This window comes from Pectinophora gossypiella, chromosome 6 (genome assembly GCF_024362695.1).
Source record: "Pectinophora gossypiella chromosome 6, ilPecGoss1.1, whole genome shotgun sequence".
Taxonomy (NCBI): domain Eukaryota; kingdom Metazoa; phylum Arthropoda; class Insecta; order Lepidoptera; family Gelechiidae; genus Pectinophora; species Pectinophora gossypiella.
The window spans coordinates 38,839-62,412 of record NC_065409.1 but is presented as its reverse complement, the minus strand read 5'-3'; the positions used below and the strand labels follow the sequence as shown (position 1 = coordinate 62,412).

At 46.3% G+C, this 23,574-nt stretch overlaps 1 protein-coding gene and 1 long non-coding RNA gene across 2 annotated transcripts; one reads left to right on the top strand and one right to left on the bottom strand.

Annotated features, from left to right (window-relative positions):
• Window positions 1-915: 915 nt before the first annotated feature.
• On the top strand, window positions 916-23,205 carry LOC126367613 (helicase domino; the record flags this gene model as incomplete). The annotated part of the gene is made up of 18 exons (XM_050011227.1): window positions 916-1,357; window positions 3,483-3,627; window positions 5,068-5,131; window positions 5,884-6,081; window positions 8,285-8,380; window positions 12,295-12,485; window positions 12,566-12,995; window positions 13,331-13,471; window positions 16,602-17,674; window positions 17,752-17,932; window positions 18,025-18,161; window positions 18,245-18,916; window positions 18,985-19,193; window positions 19,666-20,147; window positions 20,718-21,077; window positions 21,342-21,551; window positions 22,292-22,330; window positions 22,399-23,205. Coding segments are annotated over exons 1-18 (5,877 nt in total), but the record flags the coding sequence as incomplete, so codon positions are not given.
• Window positions 5,795-6,519, bottom strand: LOC126367640 (uncharacterized). The gene is made up of 2 exons (XR_007566504.1): window positions 6,347-6,519; window positions 5,795-6,285 (listed from the first exon to the last, which is right to left on the bottom strand). It is a non-coding gene; the product is annotated as an uncharacterized LOC126367640 (long non-coding RNA).
• Window positions 23,206-23,574: the final 369 nt, after the last annotated feature.

The window sequence follows — 23,574 nt, the reverse complement described above, 5'->3', positions numbered from 1 at the left end:
GTACAACGACCCAAAGCTTAAGCGTTACAACGTCACAAGCATTTTGGCCTTATAGAAAGAATATAGGTTTTAGCGGTCCGAGGTGCCGACCTCGGACCACATCAGCTCAGCAACATCAATCAGCTTATTGATGTTCGATTCGAAATCGAGGTGAAAGAACAGTTAGGAAGGGTTATTAAACCAAAAAATGCCTGTAACTAAAATCGTTCTAATGAGTCATGTCATTGATTTGTAGGATTCATTCACTCAGATCTTGTCAGAGACAAGCGCCATCTAGCGAAAACGGGATGTAACCTTTTTTGTCATAAAACAAAAGAAAAACAAAAGAAAAACAATATAAAGAAAAACAGTAACAAGAACGACGCCGTTTCATTTTCCCGCTCCTTATATTAAATTTATTTTATAAAACCAAATATATCCAATTATTATCCATATTATTTACCTATTTCTTCATGGTGACCTACTGGAGTCAGCGGAGTGAGTGGAAATTCAATTACGTCGAAGATTCTCGACAAAATACCAATCGTCGCGCGTCGTGCTGTGTTCAACAAATTTCAAGATTTTTACCAAACTAATTACCAAATTGGACGGAGTGAGTGGCAAATCTAATACCTACATCGAAGATTCTCGATAGAAGATACCCACCGTGCTTCGTACCACAACGAACAACGAGGAACTTGAGGAACAACTTGACGTTCTGGAATGTTCTACCGAACCAAAGTATCGAATGAAACCAACGCCTATTTAGGTAAGTGGCTGGCTGAAAGGTTAATTTAACGCATTAATACCTATTTGTGTGTTCATATTTATGTATTGGGCATAGCGAGTTTGATATTTTCTATAACCTCTCTTACTACCTATTTAATTTGTTTACTTTCTTACCTATAAACTCATATTATTGTTTATCAATTTAATATGGCTTCTGACGACGACTATGAGGATTCTAATCCCGTCGCAGAGGAGAAGGTCCTTAAGGATTTAATAAAAAAGAGGGGCATAGAAAAATGTAAATTAACACTTTTCAAAAAATTTCTAGCAAAATTGGACCCCAAGTCTTTATCAGCAGAAAATTACCTAGATCTCGAATTACGAGTAGAGAAACTGTCTTTATTAATCACAAAATTTGAAAGTTTACAGGATAAAATTGAAACTCTGACTACAAACATTGAGCAGGAACTCGTAGAACGGGAATCATTCGAGAATGGCTTCTACGAGTCCATGGCCAAGGCAAAGGGGTATTTACGAGGGCATACCCAGGCTTCATCCAACACCGCACAAGGTGACACCTCACAGGCAATGCTCACATCCGAACTTGTTGATATCAAGTTCCCTGAAATTTCTTTACCAACATTCACCGGTAATGTAACTGAGTGGATTGAATTCAGGGACACTTTCGATTCTCTAATTAATAAATCCAATTTAAGGGTTATTCAAAAATTTAAATACCTACGAAGCTGCCTGAAGGATAGTGCCTTAGAGGTCATAGGCTCACTGGAGTATTCTGAGAGTAACTATACTATAGCATGGCAACTATTGTGTGAACGATTTAATAATCCCAAAGTGCTTGTCTATAACCATTTAAGAGCTCTTTTCAAGAATGATACAGTTGCAACTAATGCTACAGCTTTAAGAAGCTTAGCCGATAACATAACAAAACATTTAAGAACGCTAAAGTCACTCGAGGTTTCCATTGAAAGCTGGGATATATTAGTGATATTTTTTCTGTCGCAAAAGCTTGATACTAACATGCAGCGAAAGTGGGAGGAAAGGATTAACACTCGTGAACTTCCAACTTTACAGGACTTCCAGTCATTTCTACGTGCTCAAGCTGACCTGCATGAGGCGTTAGGCCGAGCCGGGGCCGGTTCATGTGCGCCGCTGCCTACTTGGTCGCGGAAGGCTTTGGTGACCACGTCCTCCCCAGGTCCCAGTTCGAAGGTACCATTTCATAATACCTACCGTAATCAATGCCCTCACTGTAAAGAAAGTCATTACTTAAACCAGTGCTCTAAATTCTTAGCCCTAAACCCACAGTCACGCATTCGTGTAGTAAAACAGTTAGGCCTCTGCGCAAACTGCTTAGGTTCTAACCACATACTGCCAAACTGCAAAGCCACACACTGTCGAACCTGTAAAGGAAAACATCATACTTTACTACACATAACTCAAACAAACAACACTCCACAGTTATCAACTTTAAACCCAGAGCCTATAAAAGCTCATATCGAAGGCAATTCAAGCCAGTCTGTTAATTTATTTACCAATCAACAAGTAACAAATACTATGTTGAATCCTAATGACGCGAAACTAACGTCACATAAAAATGTTGTTCTGTCGACCGCACAGATCAATGTAGTGGATAACAATAACCAATTGCATACGATGCGAGCTTTGTTAGACTCAGGCTCACAGTCGAATTATATAACCGAAAACGCCTATACCAAATTGAACTTACCTACTCAACAAGTAAATATGGAGGTTATTGGCTTCAACGAAAATGTAACCAAAATTAATCAATTGTGTAACTTAACACTACAATCGATGGACAATACCTATACAACCGATTTGTCTTGCTTTATTGTCCCTAACATTTGTAGCTTACCTTCATACTTACCAAGTGCTCAGCACCTAAATATACCAAAACGTTTCAACCTAGCCGACGTTTCATTTTATGACGGAGGTGAAATTGATATTATAATTGGATGCGAATTATTTTACAAACTTCTATGTATCGGGCAACACCGTCTGGGCGAGGGGTTACCGATACTGCAAAGAACCCGATTAGGATGGGTGGTTTCAGGGTGCCTTTCTGTATTGAAACAACCATCTCAAGTGAGGTGTAATTTTGTTATGAATTCAAACAATATTCTGAACGAAAGTGACTGTTTTCATGGAAAGAAATTACCACATGATGATATGACCCAGTGTGAGAAAAGTTTTGCTACACACACAAGAACGTCTGATGGTAAATTCGTCGTTTCACTACCATTGCAGGAACCAGTCACATCTCTTGGTTTATCTAGACCAATCGTATATAAAAGATTTAAAACACTTGAATCTAAATTTGAAAAGGAACCAATGTTTAAACAAAAGTATGTTGAATTCATGAAAGAATTTGAGTCGTCAGGGCATATGATGGAGAAACCCACTTCTGAGCCCTGCAATTACTTACCACACCACGCAGTTCTGAACCCCCAAAAAACGACTACACCCCTACGAGTAGTCATAGACGCATCTTTTAAAACCAATACTGGTAAGTCATTAAATGACTTACAATATAAAGGTACAGTAAACCAAGACAATTTGGACTGTATCTTACTTCGATTTAGAAAACATAAATTCATTGTTAGTGCCGATATAGAAAAAATGTATAGGAATATATATATTAACCCAGCACAACAAAATTTACAGTGCATACTGTGGCGGGAAAACCCGACGGACCCGCTGATTACCTACAAGTTAACTACGCTCAGTTTCGGATTGAAGTGTGCTCCTTACCTTGCAACTCGATGCTTACAGCAGCTGGCGGAAGAGAACAAACACTTGTACCCGACCGCGGCCACAGTCATCACTTCTGATTTCTATATGGATGACTTATTATACGGGGGCGATAACGAGCTTCAAGTAGCGAAAACAGCTGTAGAAGTCGATAACATTTTACGAAAAGCAAAATTTAACCTACGAAAATGGAAATCAAATTCCCAAACTATATTAGAAAACATTGATAATTCGACACTCACACCTACCAATGACACGTTAACTACACTAGGTTCACAGACACACAAGGTGTTAGGGCTTGCCTGGTCTAATAACGAAGACACTATACAGTACGCCTTGCAAGAAACATCAGTACCAGTTAATCTAACTAAAAGAAAAATATTGTCCACAGCCTCTGCTATCTTTGACCCACTGGGTTTACTAGGACCCATTATTGTTGTTGCTAAGTGTTTTGTACAACGATTATGGAAGTTAAAAATCGGTTGGGACGAGGCACTTCCCAGCGATTTATGTTACGAATGGTCTTCATTCTATAATAGACTACATGCACTAAATTCATTAGTAATTCCACGTCATGTTTTTATCAAAGATTATGTCATTATCGAGCTGCACGGTTTTTGTGATAGTTCACTAATAGCCTACGGAGCCGCAATCTATATGCGCTCTATAGATAATTATGGCAACATACTTGTTTGTTTACTATGTGCGAAGTCTAGGGTTGCACGAAACGAAACAATACCAAAGTTAGAATTGCGTGCATGTACATTATTAGCAACCCTATACAATAAGGTGCATAATGCCCTTAAGATGGAAATACCTACTAAATATTTTTGGTCAGATTCAAATGTAGCATTGGCTTGGATAAATTCACAGTCGACTAAACTATCTACCTTTATAAAAAACCGAGTAAACGAAATAAAAAAATATACGGAACCTAAAAATTGGTACTGGGTCTCTTCTAAAGATAACCCTGCGGATTTGCTATCAAGGGGACTGCAAGCAGATAAATTGTCCGATTGCGCCCTCTGGTGGCAAGGCCCTGCATGGTTGTCTAAAGCTGGTGTGGAGTGGCCTATACATCAAAACGATATGTTACAAAACCAAAATCTAATTTCTAACGAAACTTTAACTGAAACTCACTGTAATGTTTCAACTACGTTACCTATACCTACTGACGAATTTATGACAACCTTGTTCCAACGATGGTCAAGTCTTAAAAAACTAAACCGTTGTTTTGCACTTGTACTGCGATTTATTTACAATTGTAGAAACCCTAATAATAAATTAGTGAATTCATTATCGGTTCAAGAGTTAAATGATTCCCTAAACAAATTAATTAAAAACGCACAGATGCAGTCGTTTACAACCGAATATAATTTACTTTCAAATAACAAACAATTACCAAAATCATCAAATTTATTATGCCTACATCCCATAATGGATAACGGACTCATACGAGTGGGGGGTCGCTTAGATCAATCTAACTATACTTACGACAAAAAACACCCTATCATTCTGTCACGCCATCACCCACTTACAGAGTTGATAGTCGTTGATTTTCACCAACAGTTACTGCACGCAGGACCGCAACTGTTATTGTCATCACTGCGTGAACAGTACTGGCCTATACACGGTAAACAATTAGTTAACAAAATTGTACACAAATGTGTGACTTGTTTTAGAGCTAAACCTAAAGTAAGTGTACCTATAATGGGCAACTTACCACCTTCTAGAGTAAATCCAACACCTCCCTTTCTTTATACGAGCATTGATTATGCAGGTCCTTTTAATGTTAGGGACAGGAGAGGACGAGGTTTCAAGGCAAGTAAATGCTATATTGCTATATTTGTGTGTGCAACAACCAAGGCGGTTCACATTGAACTAGTCTCCAGTTTGGAAACTGTTAGCTTTCTTTCAGCCTTAAGGCGATTTATATCCCGAAGGGGAAAACCAAAGGAAATGTTGAGTGATAATGGCACTACATTTATAGGCGCTAATAACGAACTTATTAAATTATATAACTTTCTAAAAGATAACTCTGGTAATCTTATGACCTCATGTGCTAATGAAAACATTATCTGGAAGTTCTTACCTGCTTATACCCCACACATGGGTGGGTTGCATGAAGCTGCGGTTAAGTCTTGTAAATACCATCTTAAAAGGGTCTTAGGTAATTCCTTATTAACCTACGAAGAGTTCTCGACTATTCTAACTCAAATAGAATCTATTCTAAATTCACGCCCTCTATGCCCAATACCTAACTCAAATAATGATGAAGTTTTTTGCTTGACGCCAGCCCACTTCCTATTAGGTAGGACACCTGGTTCAATACCCGACTACGACTACACTGATGTACCTATGAACAGATTAACTCACTACCAGCAGTTACAGCAAGTACAACAAGATTTCTGGCGAAGGTGGTCTAGAGATTATATCGGACTGCTGCAGACACGTTCCAAGTGGAGAAGTTCCAAGGGCCATGGTCTCCGCGAAGGCGACGTAGTCCTCGTGAAGGAAGACGGGCTGCCCCCGAGCCACTGGAGGCTTGGACGCATCACCAACTGCTGCCGGGGGAAGGACGAGGTCACGAGAGTCGCAGAAATCCGCACCGCGAGAGGGATCATCAAACGCGCATTTAACAATATTTGCCCGCTACCTATAAACGGAATAGAATAAGCTTGGATGAGTCACCACTTGCTGCTGAGAGAAGGACGAGGTCACGAGGGTTGTCCCAATCCACACCTCAAGGAGGATCATCAAATGCTACCTTTAAAATAAGTTATATACCTACTAAGATTACATACTTGCACTATTTTCTACTTATCAACTAAGATTAGTTTGTACATACCTACTTAAATTAATCACTTACTACCTAAAGCTATTTCCTACTTGTCAACTAAGATTAGTTTGTACATACCTAATTAAGTTAATTACTAACTACTTAAAGCAAACTAAATTCATATAATTTACATACCTAAAACTAAATTTATATAATCTACCTAATCCTAACTACTTAAGGCTAACTAAATTTATATAATTAAAAAAAAATACTTCATTTATTATTTCTGCATAACTTACTTACCTATGAATACTTCTACTAGTATTATAGTTTAACAAATGTTTGTTTGTAACCAAGAATATCTTCTTAATATTTACCTTAAGCTATTTTTAATTATTTCTAAGTAAGTACTTACCTTCTATTGATATAATTTAGTAAGAAATGTTTATAATGTAACCAAGTTGAGTTCTACATAAGTACTTGCTTGCCTAAATCAATTTTAAATTAATTTCTGTATAAATACTTTAAATTAGTATTGATTTACTTACCTATTTACCAAAGAATTGCTGTAGGACACCTAGGTGGTGGCAGCATGTCAGAGACAAGCGCCATCTAGCGAAAACGGGATGTAACCTTTTTTGTCATAAAACAAAAGAAAAACAAAAGAAAAACAATATAAAGAAAAACAGTAACAAGAACGACGCCGTTTCATTTTCCCGCTCCTTATATTAAATTTATTTTATAAAACCAAATATATCCAATTATTATCCATATTATTTACCTATTTCTTCAGATCTTTTAATGACAACACTAATTGTCAGTGTTGCCAACTTAGTGGATTTTCCACTAGATCTGGTCGTGGTTTAGACATGTGGTTCGGCGAAAAAATATTAGTTTTAGTGGCTAGTGGATTTTTTAGTGGATTAGAGTCCTTCCAGTTAGCGGTAAGTGACGAATTTAACCACTAACACAACCGAATATGGTTTATGAGTTACTTGAGCGAAAGAACCAATATAGTTTATTTATTAGTACATAATACATACAATAAGTTTCAGATTGAGTAAGATCAAGATGCCTAAGCCACAGTACACCCAAAAGTTTCGTGATTGTTGGTTACGTGACCCAGTTTTAAGGGATTGGTTGCAAATAGTCGAAAGCACTGGTGATCCAGTTGCTAAGTGCAAATTATATGGTATATTATTAAGGAATCATTATTAATAATAATTGAATAATTTACCCTGTCTCTAGCACGTCTTTACCTACGACGCGGCGCTAAAGAGGGGGAAAAACATCCCACGATCTGATTGCACTGATTCGGCTTTGGGTTGTCTAGTGATTCTATAGTCTCTGCTTACCCCGGTGGGAAGTAGGCGTGAGTTTATGTATGTATGTATGTATTTTATCTAGTGAAATTCTGGTGGTTCGAGAGACCGCTCAGTTTTAGTGGTTTCTGGTGGTTTGCACGGCCGCATTTGGTGGGCTGGTGAAAATAAAGTTGGCAACACTGCTAATTGTGTATAAGTGAACAACACAGAAGTATAGCTAAGCGGTTCTGATTTTGTAGTTTCGCATTATTAAATTAAATTTTATAAATATTGCTGTTATGAAGTGCTGCTGAGCATAGTGAATTATATTTGTAAATGTTACAGTGCGATGATTTGTCAATTCTTCAAAAGTTATAGATTATGTTGGCGCGCCATTCATAGGCGATTTTGATGATTTCAATATGGCTGACAGTCTGAATACCCTATTTGTTTACTATGGTTCAGGTTATGTTTATCGCGAAGTTAAATGGTCTACGGTTTTAAAGAAATCTTTGCGGATACTAGTTCCTTAACCCTCATTTCATAATATTATATGAAATTAGTAAAGCGACATTATTCAATTTGGTGCTCGAACGACTACTGGCATCTAATAATTTTGTATTTAGCGTGGCGTCTCAGTGTAGTGCAGTGATTCAATCAGTATAGATTCTCATATGGATATAAGCCAGTTAATTTGGAGTAGCAAAGCGGCGATGCAGCAGCATGGGCGGCCGCGATGAGCCCGCCGCTCCGCTTGCAGCCGGCACCTGCGCTACCTACCTCGACGCTGGCACTCATGGTGAGACTCAATCGTAATATCTAATATATTATGGTTTGCGTCTTGTTCATAATATATCACTAACATACAGGAATCACATACTAGTCTGTTAATTTATCTTACTTTATCTTAGAAAACTCCTTAGCCACTCTACAGTCGTTGGTAATTATAGCTACCGATTCCAAATTCACCTCAGGAGTCGATGGTAGCTATACTTACCAATAGTCGGGGTTCCGTTAGGGTGACCAATTTTATGGATTAACTAGTTTTACAAGCTAGTATAGATTATAAAATTATACTAGTATTGTGTACTATAAAAATCCTTACTAGGTGGTATTTGCATCTCTTCCCTATGAGTTGGTAACATTAAAAAAACAACTGTCGAAGTCAGACGAGTGTTGGTCGAGTCTACTGTCAACTACTGTGTTTGCGATTAAGTGTTTTAGACAAGAAATATGCCGTAAGTATATAAAATATATTATTTTTATTGATTAGCATACATCTTGAATATATCCTCTACCGTTTTCTACAAAAACCTGAACATTTAAGCCATGATTTTGTTCCAAAAACATTAAGAGAAAAATATCGTATCAAAAAAAACGTCTCTTGACACTAAAATGGAGGCAAATTACGGAATATTACACGACGCATTATATTTTATGTTTTAAATATACCACGTTACTTATTAGTTACTCGTGGAAACACATTATTTACCGAAATAAACAATTATTTCAGCAGATGCCCAGGATATTGATTACAGGGTACACCAAATTTGGTCAACTTTCATCATGGTAACTAAACCTACCATCGACTTATCTGGGTTTAAGGGTTCGTACAAACGGAGCGCTAGCGTTATTTTAACTTCAGTTCTAAACAATGACTTTTTTTTCAGAGATGCTATAGTTCAGCTATAGAGAGGACACAGAGAGTAATTACAAAAAAAACGAATTACTAAACTGCCAGTAGATGTCCGACAGGAGCTTACGGACAGAAAGCGGCAGGCGCAATTAGATTTAGCAATAAGGCCGCCTTTTGTCTCTAGTGTCTCGATTTATTTGTTTGGTACGTCATTTTGTGCAATCAAGTATATTGTATTGCAAGACTGTAATTTTAAATTCTAATAAAAAATATATATTTTTAAGGTCCGAATGTTAAGTGCTTGGTAAAAAATGTAAATAAAACAAGCATTCAATTATAAATTGGTTTTAGTTCATATTAATAAACCTTAATTTTTCTACTGGTTTTCTTTAATTCCTGAAATCACACACACAAAATGTCTATGTTAATCTTACCCGTTATTGGTAACCATAGTTACCATCGACTTAAAAAGGCAGAAACGCTCAGTGCGAACAGAAACTTAGCGAGGGCGGCCATCTTGGTAAGAATACGGTGTTACAAATAAGTCGTCACCAGGTGTTATATTTATATTTCTTGTGTTTAAACTAAGTAACATTAAAATATAATTTGAATACTAGTAAAAAGTGTAAGAAATGCGCTTTCAAATAAAAATTATTACAGTCCCTAGAACATGATACTTTACATGCTATTAACAGGCATGGCTGGGATAACTGAAAAAATGAGCGGATTCTGTCAATTCTAATTGGATTTGAGATAGATTTTATAATGTGATCTTTTTTATTTTTATCTAATTAGAATCATTGCACATCTGGCTTGCTGTTTCTGAATTTTCTTTATTATAGCCACAGTAGTTTTTGAGTTACAAGCCTATTTATAACACGCCACGATATCGCCCATCGAACGCCGCGCAAGTTCGAAATGCCTGGACTGTTGAGGCTAGATTTGCTAGTGCGCCTGGACTGTCAAGTGGTTATATTATATTTTTTTATTTCCTACTAATTATTGAATGCATCTAGTAATTTTGTTAGGCATTTTGTTCCTTGTCACTGCACCTATGGTAGCAGATCTAAAGGTACACTTATTTATAAGTACTCTTAACATTTTCTGTTGTATTTGATCACCAGTAAGTTGCCTATAATTGGGCCCCACAACATACATTATAGGTTAGGTACATATTTCAGACAAACATTCACTTATTGATATGGGAGTGGCAAGCCCCTATTACCCACAGGAGAGATAAACTTAGCTGGCTAGGAGTGGGTGTATAAGTATATATACACCCCTGCTTATCCCCTTTAGGGATACACACTTGATGCTGTGTGGGAATGGCAAGGACTACCACACTCGACAAAGGCCTAATACGTAAGGATATTATTATTACTGATTTTTACTTAGTGGCATAAAATAAGGAATAATACTATGTATAGAATGGCAACTCTCCGCCCCTCATCTGTATTTGAGCTAGGTTTACCTTGACCCCCCTGAACATAGTTTAAACTTGAATTGTGAAGGCAGAGCGCAGACCATTACTTTTATTTTTGATCAGTTTAGTTTCCATGTTGGAATTTTGAAATTGGATGCCGATGTACTTTCGTCTGATTCAAATATTTGGTGTTATAGTAATTGCCGGCGCTGGGTACGCCTGCGCGGCGTCTATAAATTTTTCATGGTGATTGTTCTTCAAAACATGCTAATAATATGTAATAAAATTGAACCTAGTGCTTAATGTAAAAATAATGTAAATGCAATTAATTAGTTCAGTGACTTTTAAGTTAAGTGTAAAGCCTATTTACTTATATTGTGAACCTTCTTTGTTAATTTTTTCCACAACAATCCATCTGCAAGAAAACTGGATTAAATTGACCATTTCATAGGCAAATCTTAAGTAATAGCATAAGCCACATTTATATGATGGAAACACGAGTTATCATAAGATTTATATTAATTATCAGCAAACAATCACAAACAATGAGAAAAGACAGGGATGTAACATCTGCCAGCAATGCTACCAGTACCAGTCACACAAGAATAAAACTTTCACAGTTGCTAATTAACTAGACCCATTGTAACATTAACTACTGGTAGCAACTGACTGAGGTGTAGCTTCGTTTAGGATATATAAGCTTGGGACCCGTGGGCGCAGTGTGCCCGGCTAGTGTAAAGATCTACCATATGGACCATTGGTATGGTGTGATGGTAGTGGGCTCTATTTTCCATTATATAGATGGCCCATTATGCATGTAATAAACTAGGTTGGCTAGCCAACCTAGCTCCCACCAGAAAACTCAAGCTCTGAAGCCTCCTGGGATATTTGCAGTCTTTGTGGAAGGACCTTGCTTGCTTGAGGATTTGTGCCTGTTATGAGTTCCAGGATGATGTGAAAGGCAGTTTCTTCTGCCTCCAGGCAGCTCCAAAGTGGACTGTCTGTAAGGCCCTGTAAGGCCTATAGTGATTAATAGTGACACAACAGATTTTAACTGAGGATTTGTATTTTAGCTTAAGTTAGTGGTTAGCGCAAGCTTCTATTTGGGTGTTCCAGTTCTAGAGGTTCTATTTAAAGATGAGACGCATGCCTTACTACCGATAACTCCTGTATCTGAATGCGGCCCCAGATCAATCCTAGGGGATCATAGATTTTCATGACATTTGACAGGAGACTGGGCTTGATTAGAGAGTCGGCCGACAAATGAGATTGGCACCTCGTCCTTTGCTTGTCTTGCGTTACATTAATAAGGCTTTAATTCACACAGCTACTGAAAAGCTATTTGTGCGTGGGTTCGGACCAAGTCGAGTTCGTCATTGTGTGCGTGCCACAAAAGCAAGAGCTTCCGCGATAGCGTAAGCTATAAAGCGCCGCCATAGCGTATCGAATGCCGACTATGGCGGCCACACGGTGGCGACTGTACATTTCTGTATATCAAAGAGTAAACTTCTTAAAATTAACACTAAATTATGTAACACATAATGAAAATCATAATTATAAAGTTAATATTTTATCATTGAATTTTTAGGTATCCATGGTATGCCTGTTTTAGAGGCAAGCCATTGCTTGTTATCAACACAGTGAATGATTACAGGGAGTGGAACGCGGTAACGTGGCAGTGGCGGCGGGCGCAGCCGGCGCGGCGGTTGCGATCAACGGAGCCGCCGCGCCGCTGGGCGCCGAGCCGCCGCGCAAGCGCCCCAAGCTGGCCTCCGACGACTCGGCCGCGCTGCGGAAACGTATCCTCGAGTACAAGCTGCTGCGGCTCAAGTCCTTGCGCGACAGGTGAGCGTGTGACCTTGTTCGTCGGCACGTCGTCGCCGTCGGTCTGCCGGCCATCCCGTTCACGCTCAATTCCGTTTCAGGTTCACGGAGCAGCTGAGCGAACTATACTTCCTGCAGGCGGGCGGCAACATGATGGACTACACCGCGTGGCACAAGCGGCCGGCCGCGCCGCAGCTGCTGGCGTTCCTAGAGGCGCGGCGGCCGCCGCCGCTGGCGCCGCCGCCGCCCGACCCGCCGCCCGCAGCCGCGCCCGCCCCCGCCGCCGCCGCCGCCCCCGCCGCCGCCGCTCCCGCGCCCGACGAGGTGGTGGAGAAGGCCAAGCAGGAGGCGTACGTGGCGCGCCGCGTGGCCGAGCTGGCGCGCGCCGGCCTGTGGACCGAGCGCCGCCTGCCGCGCGTGCTCGAGCCGCCGCGGGCCAAGAGCCACTGGGACTATCTGCTCGAGGAGATGGCGTGGTTAGCACAAGACTTTGCCCACGAGCGCAAGTGGAAAAAGCAAGCCGCTAAAAAGGTTTAAATAAATTACTTGTTTACATATTTATATATTAATACACCTCCACCAACCCGCATTGGAGCAAGGTGGTGGAGTATGCTCCATACCCCCTCTGGTTGATTGAGGGGAGGCCTGTGCCCAGCAGTGGGACGTATATAGGCAGTTTATGTTATGTTATATTAATAACCGTATAACCATTTAGTTCTCCAATGCATTACAAGAAGATGCATAAATTTGTATTTTTTTTTTGTTTTTGCTTCAGTTGGCTTACCCCATGAACAGTTGCAATTTAATAACTATAATATTTAAATTTTGGCATTTAAATACAAAAATTCTATAAATTTGGTTTACAGTGTGCTCGTGCGGTTCAGAAATATTTTCAAGATAAAGCTGCAGCAGCTCAAAAGGCAGAAAAAGCTCAGGAATTGCAACTGAAAAAAATTGCTGCTTTTGCTGCAAAAGAAATAAGGTTGTTTTGGACGAATGTCGAAAAGGTATGATTAAAACATGACAATATATTTTCCCCTCTCCAGCTCGAAAAGCGTGCTTTTTCCAGAGTAAAACAGCGCGGAACTCGTTTTATGGATAAAACGCACTGTTTTAATAGACTAGGGCAGGTGTTTTCAATGTTTTTAACACTTTTCTTCATCAACGTTTTTCGGCGCACTACTGGATAACCTGAACAGACTGTGACACCATTTGATCTGTGATCCGTGTACGATCGTGATGAGTACTTTCACGTACTTTTTAATAGCTCCCCATTTTGCCATTTGCATCAATTTTATCAAATTGGCAAATTCAGAATTAGAAGCCACCCGGCTTCTAACTAGTGGGGTCACTTTGCCGTACACTGCGAATCTAGTGTTACTATAGAAACATATCACTGCTTTTGCCAATGAGCAGTTATCCAGTTAGGCCCGTATTAATAAACCAATCTCAAGTTCCGAGTGTCAACTCAAGATTGATCTCAAGTATCTGTTCTTATTTAAATTGGACTTGACTCACTAATGTCACACTCGCTCTCAGCAGAGAGTTGTCAAAAACGTTCATATTAATAAACCAAACTTGGCACTCAAGACGAAGCTCAAGTACGTATTTTGAGCTGTCAAAGTCAAGTGCGGCTCGAGCACGACTTGAGTAGCAGTTTCAACGCAACAAACAGTGCGTCGAGCGAAAGTTAAGCATGTCGATATACGAAGTTATTGTTGATATCCAATATTATGACGATATATTTAGGCCTACGCGGAATCGTTTGCCTAAGCGGTATATCAGAGATGCTAGTAATCCATACGAAGACCGTGATTTTAATAAAAAATACAGGTTTCAACAAGAATCGTTCTTTATTGTAATTATTGTATTTGAACTCCTGGCCAAACTCATCGGGCAATATGTCAAGTTTCCGCAAGGAGCTGAAGCTATGGCAAACAGAGAACTACCAAGAAATGAGGAGACATGGGCGCTGGCCTGGTCTACCAGGAATAGATGGCGCTCTCGATGGCACCCATATAAAGACAGTGTCCACTATTAGTAAATATTATAATGGTAGACTTATAAATAAAAGATAGTTATTGAGAAATGTATACTTTAATTCTTATTTACAACTACGATTTTTTTAAATCTACGTCATTTCGCAAGGTGTTACGGTTGAGGAGAAGAAATGACAAGAAACTGCAACAGCAACACATTTTTTTTAAATCAAGGCTGGATCGGTGGTCGGATTATAGTTGTCTGGGTCTGGGTCGGAATCCGTAGAATCAAGCGGTGTTGTATACTCTGTAAATAATAAAGTTTATATTTATTTAAATATTAATTATATCACGACTTTTTCAAAAGAATGGAATCAAAATTACAGTATATAATAGAAATATTGCAAAAAGGGACAAGTTTATTTATTATTATACCTTTCTTTGGTCAAGGCATCCCTTTGACGCTGTTTGAGGTTTTGCCACAGCTTACGGAGGTGCTGATGCTTAACCTAAAAGTATTAATTGTTAGCAAACTCTACAATAAAACGTAAATATTAGTAACATACCCAGTTTTAATCAGTAAATGTTAAGTAGCTCAAATATCACTCTTATTACGGAAACCAAATATTATTACTACAAGTTAAAATAAGAAATATTAATACAAAAGAATACAACAAATAATCTTTCAGTTTTCGTTTCTCTCGACAATCATCGTCTTCACTTGTATTTCTTTCCTCGTAGCAGACGGAACACCCGCCAAAACGTTTTTCTCTTAAAAAGTGACGTGACGTTCCTTTTTTGAAATTGCCAACATAATAATAAATTAATATACATGTTGAAAATTCCTTGTATATTTAAAATTGATAAAGCTTTCGATTGCAATCATTTACTAGATTATATATAGCTGTGTTCATGACCAAAATAAATTGGGAACTTACGTTTTGCGTAGTAAGCGGGCTCGCATTGAATTCCCGGGTTACTGAGTTCCACGACTCATTTTGTTATGCGACGTGTGGCCCCGTCCGTCGGCTTATTTTCTATAATATGGCTTGAGATCAATCTCAGCTGAGTTGAGCTTAAGTCATGTTTATTAATTAGTGACAGACTTAAGACGTTGATCACGTCTCAAGTCAATCTCAGCTGAGGCGCACTTAAGATGACGTTTGAGATCGATCTATTAATACGGGCCTTAGTTCCATCATGATACAGAGATGGCGTTCACATCACTTGAGGGTAACATAATCATAATCATAATTTATTGCAGGTCACAGTTTTACATTGGTGGTAGGTATAAGGTATAGTAGGTACATTGTGACACCCTGGTAGGGCACAGCAACTTAAGGAATGTGCCAGGATCGTAGCGAGTGAAACTCTTTATGTCATGATATTTAATGTTTCCATATTCAAGAGAATTTATCCAATATTAAGTCGTAAAACCGGAAACATAAATTATACCGAATGATGGACTTTCATTTTGTTTTCATTTATTCACATGAATAAACTTCCAAAGGTGATTTGAACGTCATTTCTATTGGAAGAACTAAAATTACTATATCTACTGGAAAACTCATATTCATATTGATTATTGTACATTAATGTTTCTACCAATTAAAATTGCTGCTTATTATTTTTTATCTGTACTAACGGGAGCATTATCATCTTCAATGTCTGTATGTGTTCTCACTGACACATTCTTTTCTCTTTCCATCACCAGAACTTTCGTTTGAATTCACTCTCGTACCATTATTTTATAATGCCCCTGTCATTAGAATTACCATGTACTGAAGATCCTGCGCAGATAATGCTACAAGATCTTGAGCATCAGCATATAGGAGGCATTTCAGAAGCAACTCCCCCATGTATAGGATCTAAGGATTAGGAAATCTTGAGAAATTCGTGCCTTCGGAAGATTCCATATTACCAAGACATAATAAGACACTCACGAGTCGTATAAATAATAAACTGTATAAACAGTCACTTCTCATTTGTGCAATTGAAAGTCAAAAATTGTTACAAAGCGGCTATTTTTTCGATTGGCCCAGCACACTTATGTCCGGCTATGCGTAGCCGGACTTGTCAACACATGGCTGCTTATTATTTGTTGTTATTCAAAATGTTTCCGATGTAATAATACAAACATTGCGCTTGTCCGAGGCAGCTGGTGGAGTGGAAGCGCGAGCGGCGCGTGGAGCGCGCGCGTAAGGAGGCCCTGGACGAGCAGCTGAGCTACATCGTGGACCGCACCGAGCGGTACTCGCGCCAGCTGGCCGCCAACCTGCGTCGCCGCGCCGCGCCGCCGCCGCCCGACCACTCGCCGCCGCTCTCCGACTACGGGCCCGACGCCGACGACTCGGCCGACGACGAGGGCACCATCGCCGAGCAGGAGCGCCGCGAGCGCCCCGAGGACACCGCCGCCGAGTTGGACGCGCTGCGCCAGGAGGCCGAGCTCGGGCTCGACGAGCTCGTGCGCCGCTACGCCGAGCACCCGCCCACAGACGCCGGCGAAGCGGCTGGCGCCACCGACACCGACACGGATACCGACAGCGGCGACTCGGACGACGAGCCCGCCTCCGCCTCCGACTCGGAGGACACCGACGAGAGCGAGCCTCGGCCGCTCGAGGCGCTGGTGGGCGCGCCGGAGGAGGCGGGCGCGGAGGACGCGGGCGAGCGGCGCGTGGAGGCGTGCGCGTCGCTGGCGGCCGCGCTGCAGCCCACCGGCACCACGCTGGCCGACACGGCCGTGGCCACGCCCGTGCCGCGCCTGCTGAAGCACCCGCTGCGCGAGTACCAGCACGTGGGCCTGCACTGGCTCGCCACCATGCACGCGCGCCAGCTCAACGGCATCCTCGCCGACGAGATGGGGCTCGGCAAGACCATTCAGACGATCGCCTTGCTGGCGCACCTCGCGCTCGAGTCCGGGGACTGGGGGCCCCACCTCGTCGTCGCGCCCACTTCCGTGGTGCTCAATTGGGAGATGGAGTTCAAGAAGTGGTGTCCGGCGTTCAAGATTCTCACTTACTACGGCACCATCAAGGAGCGGAAGCTCAAACGGGTCGGATGGACGAAGGCCAATTCGTTTCATGTCTGTATAACCTCGTACAAACTCGTGGTGCAAGATCACCAAAGCTTTCGACGGAAACGATGGAAATATCTCATTCTCGATGAAGCGCAGAATATCAAAAATTTTAAGTCTCAAAGATGGCAGATGTTGCTAAATTTTCAAACTGAGAGGTAAGTGTGGGGTACGTGAGGGGAGGGGTGTGTACTTGTGGAGGCGTACAGACAGTGAGAGTGGTGGTTGGTTGCAGGCGGCTGCTGCTGACGGGCACGCCGCTGCAGAACAGCCTGCTGGAGCTGTGGTCGCTGATGCACTTCCTGATGCCGGCCGTGTTCGCCAGCCACTCGCACTTCCGCGAGTGGTTCGCGGACGTGGCCGCCGCCGCCGAGGGCGCCGCGCGGAACGACGCGCTCGTGCGCCGCCTACACGAGGTCACCTACCCTCTACACTAGTTAATGCTGTGTCACATTACGTATAATACGTATTCCGTTGTCGTAACACAATTTTTATTACAATGTCATAGGTCCTGCGGCCTTTTCTGTTGCGGCGTCTGAAAGCCGACGTGGAACGTCAGATGCCGCGCAAATACGAACACGTGCTGCTCTGCCGCCTTTCGAAACGCCAACGGTTTCTCTACGACGACTTTATGGCTCGCGCTAAGTAAGTGTAGACCGGGTCTCCGTCTCTCCCTTTCTTTCCCCCACCCGATCGCCGGCGCGCTCTCACCCGCTCCCTCTTCACAGGACCAAGGAGAGCCTCGCGTCCGGCAACCTGCTGAGCGTCATCAACGTGTTGATGCAGCTGCGCAAGGTGTGCAACCATCCCGACCTGTTCGAGCCGCGGCCGGTCGTGTCGCCGCTGCAGCTGTCGGCGCTGCGCCTGATCGTGCCGGCCCTCGTGCTGTGCCCCGAGCCCGCCGAGCGCGTGCTGCTCGCGGCGCGCCTCGCCGGGGACCTCGCGTCGTTCGAGCTGGCCGGCGCCGGCGCCTTCGCGGCGCACCGCGCGCGCCACCTGGCGCCGCCGCGCCGTCTCGTGGAGGAGCTGGCGGCGCCGCGCTCGCCGCCGCGGCCGCCGCCCGCTCGCCTGCGCCTGCACCTGCGGCTGGTGCCGCGCGCCGCGCCCGCGCCGCCGCCCGGCGCCGCGCCGCCGCCCGCCCTCGCCGCCCGCCCGCCGCGCGCCCCGCGCCCCGCGGCGCCGCCGCGCCCGGCGCCGCCCGCGCCCTCGGCGGCGGCCGAACGGCTCGAGGCGCGCCGCCGCGCCTGCCTGCGGCGGTTGGCCGCCGCCAACGAGCGCCGCTGCTGGCGCCTCCCGCTCTACGGCGCCGATCTCCGAGCGGCCGTGGCCGCGGGTGGCCCGCCGGTGCCACCGCGAGACATCCGGGACGTGCTCGACGACATGAGCGACATCATCGACAGGTCGGTATCGACGGGCTTCAGGCCGACAGCCGGTTGTGGAGGCCGTGTGTGACCGTGTGCTGGCGCAGGTTCTCGCTGTGCTGCGCGGGCGCGCGCGCGGCGGCGCCGACGCTGGTGGCGGGCGCGGGGCGCGGCGCACGCGCGTGGCGGCTGCGGGCGGCGCGCGCCGAGCTGGCGGCGCGGGCGCCGGTGGCGGCGGCGCGGGCGCTGCTGCACGCGCCCGCCGCGAGGCACGCCGTGGCCTTCCCGCACCCCAGGCTGCTGCAGTACGACTGCGGTGACTATACTTTACGCTCTTATATACATTTCGTCGTTTGATGAGTTGTCCTCGTGGACTTTTTAGGCTCTTGGGTGGGGCCGCTCTCGTGGGGTCCTCCTGACCTATGAGAACTGAGAATGAAACAAGAATTGGAATGACGGGATTTATTATAAGTTTACAAACTGTATGAATTTAAGCTAAATTCGCGAGGTGAGAGAGGACGAACGGGATACATTTAACGAGACTGAAGTACGCGTACGGCGGGAAGATAATCGCGCCGGTTATTCGACGCAGAGCTTTGAAGCCCCGGTCGGTGGCAAGGCGCGCGCGGCGTCTGGGGGCCGGTGGATGACTCTGGAACCGTCGCTGCTGGCTCGCACACGCAGTCGGCCGGATTCCAGCATGTGCCTTTTGTGGTTGTGCCAGAGCGTGAACTGCTGTCACAGTTTGATTGTGTTTATGTTATTGTGACGAAACGTTATGTGTGCAGGCAAGCTGCAGACGCTGGCGGCGCTGCTGCGGCGGCTGAAGGCGGGCGGGCACCGCGTGCTGATATTCACGCAAATGACGCGCGTCCTCGACGTGCTCGAGGCTTTCCTCTCGATGCACGGCCTCACGTACCTGCGCCTGGACGGCGCGACGCGGGTCGAGGCTCGCCAGCCGCTCGTGGAGCGCTTCAACTCGGACGCGCGCGTCTTCGCCATGATCCTGTCCACGCGCTCCGGCGGCGTCGGCCTCAACCTCACCGGCGCCGACTGCGTCATATTTTACGACTCTGATTGGAACCCGACAATGGATGCGCAGGCACAGGACCGGGCGCACCGCATCGGCCAGACGCGCGACGTGCACGTGTTCCGGCTCGTGACCGCCTGCACCGTCGAGGAGAACATTCTGCGGAAGGCCGAGCAGAAGCGCGCACTCGGGCACCTCGCCATCGAGGACGGACACTTCACCACGTCGTACCTCCGTCAGGTGAATGGGGCCGATACGTTTGATGCAATCAGTCGTCTCGTCACGACATTAGAAATTAATTTAAAGAAATTAGTATTACAACTATAAAACTTATATATAGTGATTGGCACATTGTTAATACCTGCAATAAGCATAAACTTGCCTTACATGTTTAAATCCATATGCAATGTATACGTTTTTACAAAGATTCCCATTGACATTCAGAATTTACCTTTGAACAGTTTTAAGACAGTAATTATACAGAAACTTATTAGTGATTATTTATCTAGATATGAATGCATGATGGCATTAACTGTCTGGGAACTGATTGGTAGCCAAATTACTAAATTGTATAACTAAATTATAATTATATAACGTCTAGGGCCCTGTGCCGAGGTTTTTCTTGCAGCTTCTCTGGCTATACAAAGATGTACGGCTATAAGACGTTCGTTATATAAAAAAATACGATTCAAAGTGTAAATATGTTACCAAATTCAAAGATATTTTTGAATTTGAGTGAAGGAACGAATGTTGTGTAAAATATTAAAATCGCCTATAAATATCTTAAGTTAGGGCTTTACGCGTTCGCAGGCAAACATCAAGGAGCTTTTCACCGGCGAAAACGGTGCGGAGGTGGCGGTCGAGGTGGAGAGCGAGGAGAGCGGCGGCGGCGGCGCGGTCGGCGGCGAGCTGGAGACGGCGCTGGCCGCCTGCGAGGACGAGGCCGACGCGGCCGCGGCCCGCGCCGCGCGTGCCGAGCAGCGCCGCGATCTCGCCGAGTTCGACGAGACGCTGCCGCTGGACGAGGACGCGGCGCCCGCCGCCCCCGCCCCCGCCGCCGCCGCCGCGCCCGCCGCCAAGCACACGGCGCCCTCCACGCCCGCGCGCTCGCCCTCGCGCGCCGCCGACGCCGACCCCGACGCCGGCGAGTTGGCCGCGCTTATGAAACAGGTGGGTTCCCTTCATTGTTCATTTAATGACAAGTTCAATAAAAATAAAACTGAATACATGCAGCAGCAGCAGCGTGGTGGATTATGCTACCTCCTTCGATTGAATGCGGGGAGGCCTGTGTCCAGTAGTGGGTCGTTTAGATCCCAGACGGTCTATATTATTTTAAATAAGCGTAGATTCCGAACCGGAATGGAACACCCTCCCGCGTATACGATGTGTGTAAATAGCTAAGTGTATTACTTGATTTGATCGACTCGTCGACAGTTGACACCGATCGAGAAGTATGCGATGCGGTTGGTGGAGAGCAGCGATACCGCGTCAGAGGCGGAGCGCTCGGCGCTGGCCGACATGCGGCGGCAGCTGCGCGACTGGGAGGACAAGCGGCGCCGCCTGCGCTCGCCGTCACCCGCGCCCGCGCCGGCCGCCCGCGCCTCGCCCGACCTCACGTACAGCCGCGACGACGCGCGCGCCAAGGTGCGTGCCCGACGACGCCGCGCGCCGCCCGCGCCGCCCTCCCCGCCGCCCTCGCCGCCGGCGCCGCCCTCGCCGCCGACGCCGCCGGTGCCGCCGCCGCCGCGCGCCGCCGAGCCCGCGCCGCGCACGCGCTCGCGCGGCACGGTGCACATCAACCTGTGGACTCTGGACGAGGAGGGCGGGCGGCGGCGCGCCCTCCGCAACGGCACTCTGGACGCGTGGCTGGCGCGCGCGCCGCGCCATCGAGACGATAATAATAAATGATTCGATGCGACTCTGAGTTTTACATTCCTGACGTTCAACGTTTTGGTGCCGCTCGCCGTTTGTCCGTAAATGCTTGAAGTCTTTCCCGATTCCGCGCCTGTTTCCGCGAAATGCCACCAAAACGGCGAGGGCGCCCCGAACGTCAGGGATGTAAGACGGCAAGCATTTACGGGCGAGCGGCGAGCTCGGCTCGGCGCCGCCCGGGGCAGTGCTCGCCACCGGCCCGCGCGACACTAGGACCCCCCACACCAATCTTTCCCATTTAATGATTACGTCGACCTTTCCGATTTTAGAGTAAATTGTAATAACTACAAAATTAATACCATATGAAAAACGGATAATAAATAAAAAAAAAACGGTTATTATACCGTTAATGGTCGAGTGGGGAATGTCGACGCGTTGCGGTGAGTACTGTTAATAATGCTTACGAGTTGCATCTTGTAGTTCCCCAAGGCTCACACACGGTCTGTTCACAGGTATGGGTGAGCGGCGGCCCCGCAGGCGAGCGCATGCCGGTGAGTACACGACGTCCCCCCGCCCCGCCGCCGCGCTCGCGCCCCCGCTGACCGTGTCTGTTCCGCAGGTGTGGTGCCCGCCCACGCCGCCTGCCGCCGACACGGACGTGTACTGCGAGTCGTGGGCCCGCGTGCTGTACCGCGCCGGCGCCGCGCCCGACGCCGCCCTGCCGCCCGTGCACCGGCGCGAGGCGCGCGTCCGCGAGCCGCGCCGGCGCCTGGGCGCCCGCGCCGCTGCCGCGCCCCCCTCCATGTTCGAGCGAGCCGGGCCCCGCCCGCGCCCGCGCCCACGCCCGCCGCCGCCGGCGCAGCGCGACGCACCCGCCGCGCTCGACTGGGCGGCGCCGGAGGACGCAGCGCTACGACGCGCGCTGCGCTTGCAGCGGCTACCGCCCGACCCGCCCGCTGCCGTCACGCCCAATTGGGAGTGGGTCGCCGAACTCGTCAACGAGACCGCCCGCGCCTATCGCTCGGCTCGTCAGGCGCGAGACCGCCACGACGCTCTCGCCGATCCGGAGCGCGCGCGGCGTAAACACAAGAAGCCGGCGAGCGCCCGCCGCCGGCCCGACGACGACGCGCCCCGGCCGCCGCTCGCGCGACTCGACGCGATGCGCGAGGCCGCCGAGCGCCGGCGGGCGCAGCCGAAGCGCCGACTCGACGACACCGCTCATCATAATCCTAAGCACGCGGCTCTACTCGCCGATCACGGAGTAGATTACGAAACTCCGCCGACTCCGATGGAGGTAGCGACGCGCCGCGCCGAACGCATAGCCAAAGAGAAGCTGAAGGCGGGCGCGGCGCCGAGCGCGGCTCCCGGGCCGGCGCCGCCCAGCGCGCCGCCCGCCGCGCCGCCGCAGCGCATCGTGGTGGCGGCGCACGCGCCCGCGCCGCCCGCCGCCGCCGCGCCCGCCGCGCCGCCCGACGCCGCCCGCCGGCCCGGCGCCGCGCTCTACCGCCAGCAGGCGCTCGCCACGCGGCATCATCTCAAGATTCTGCACCACGCGCCGCACACTCAGGTTAGCTTCGGTTCAGATTCATGCCGTGCGTAACACGGCGACGTCGATAATTAAATATCATTAACAGTAGAGATATCCAATAAAATGTACGACTTCTCCCATCAGGTGTCGGTACTGTTGAGTGGACTTAAATTTTCACAGTTGCCCATCCTATTTGAGTTGACAATCGTTTTGATTATATTTTTACCACCTTACAAATAGAAATATCTACTGGCTGTCAAATACTTC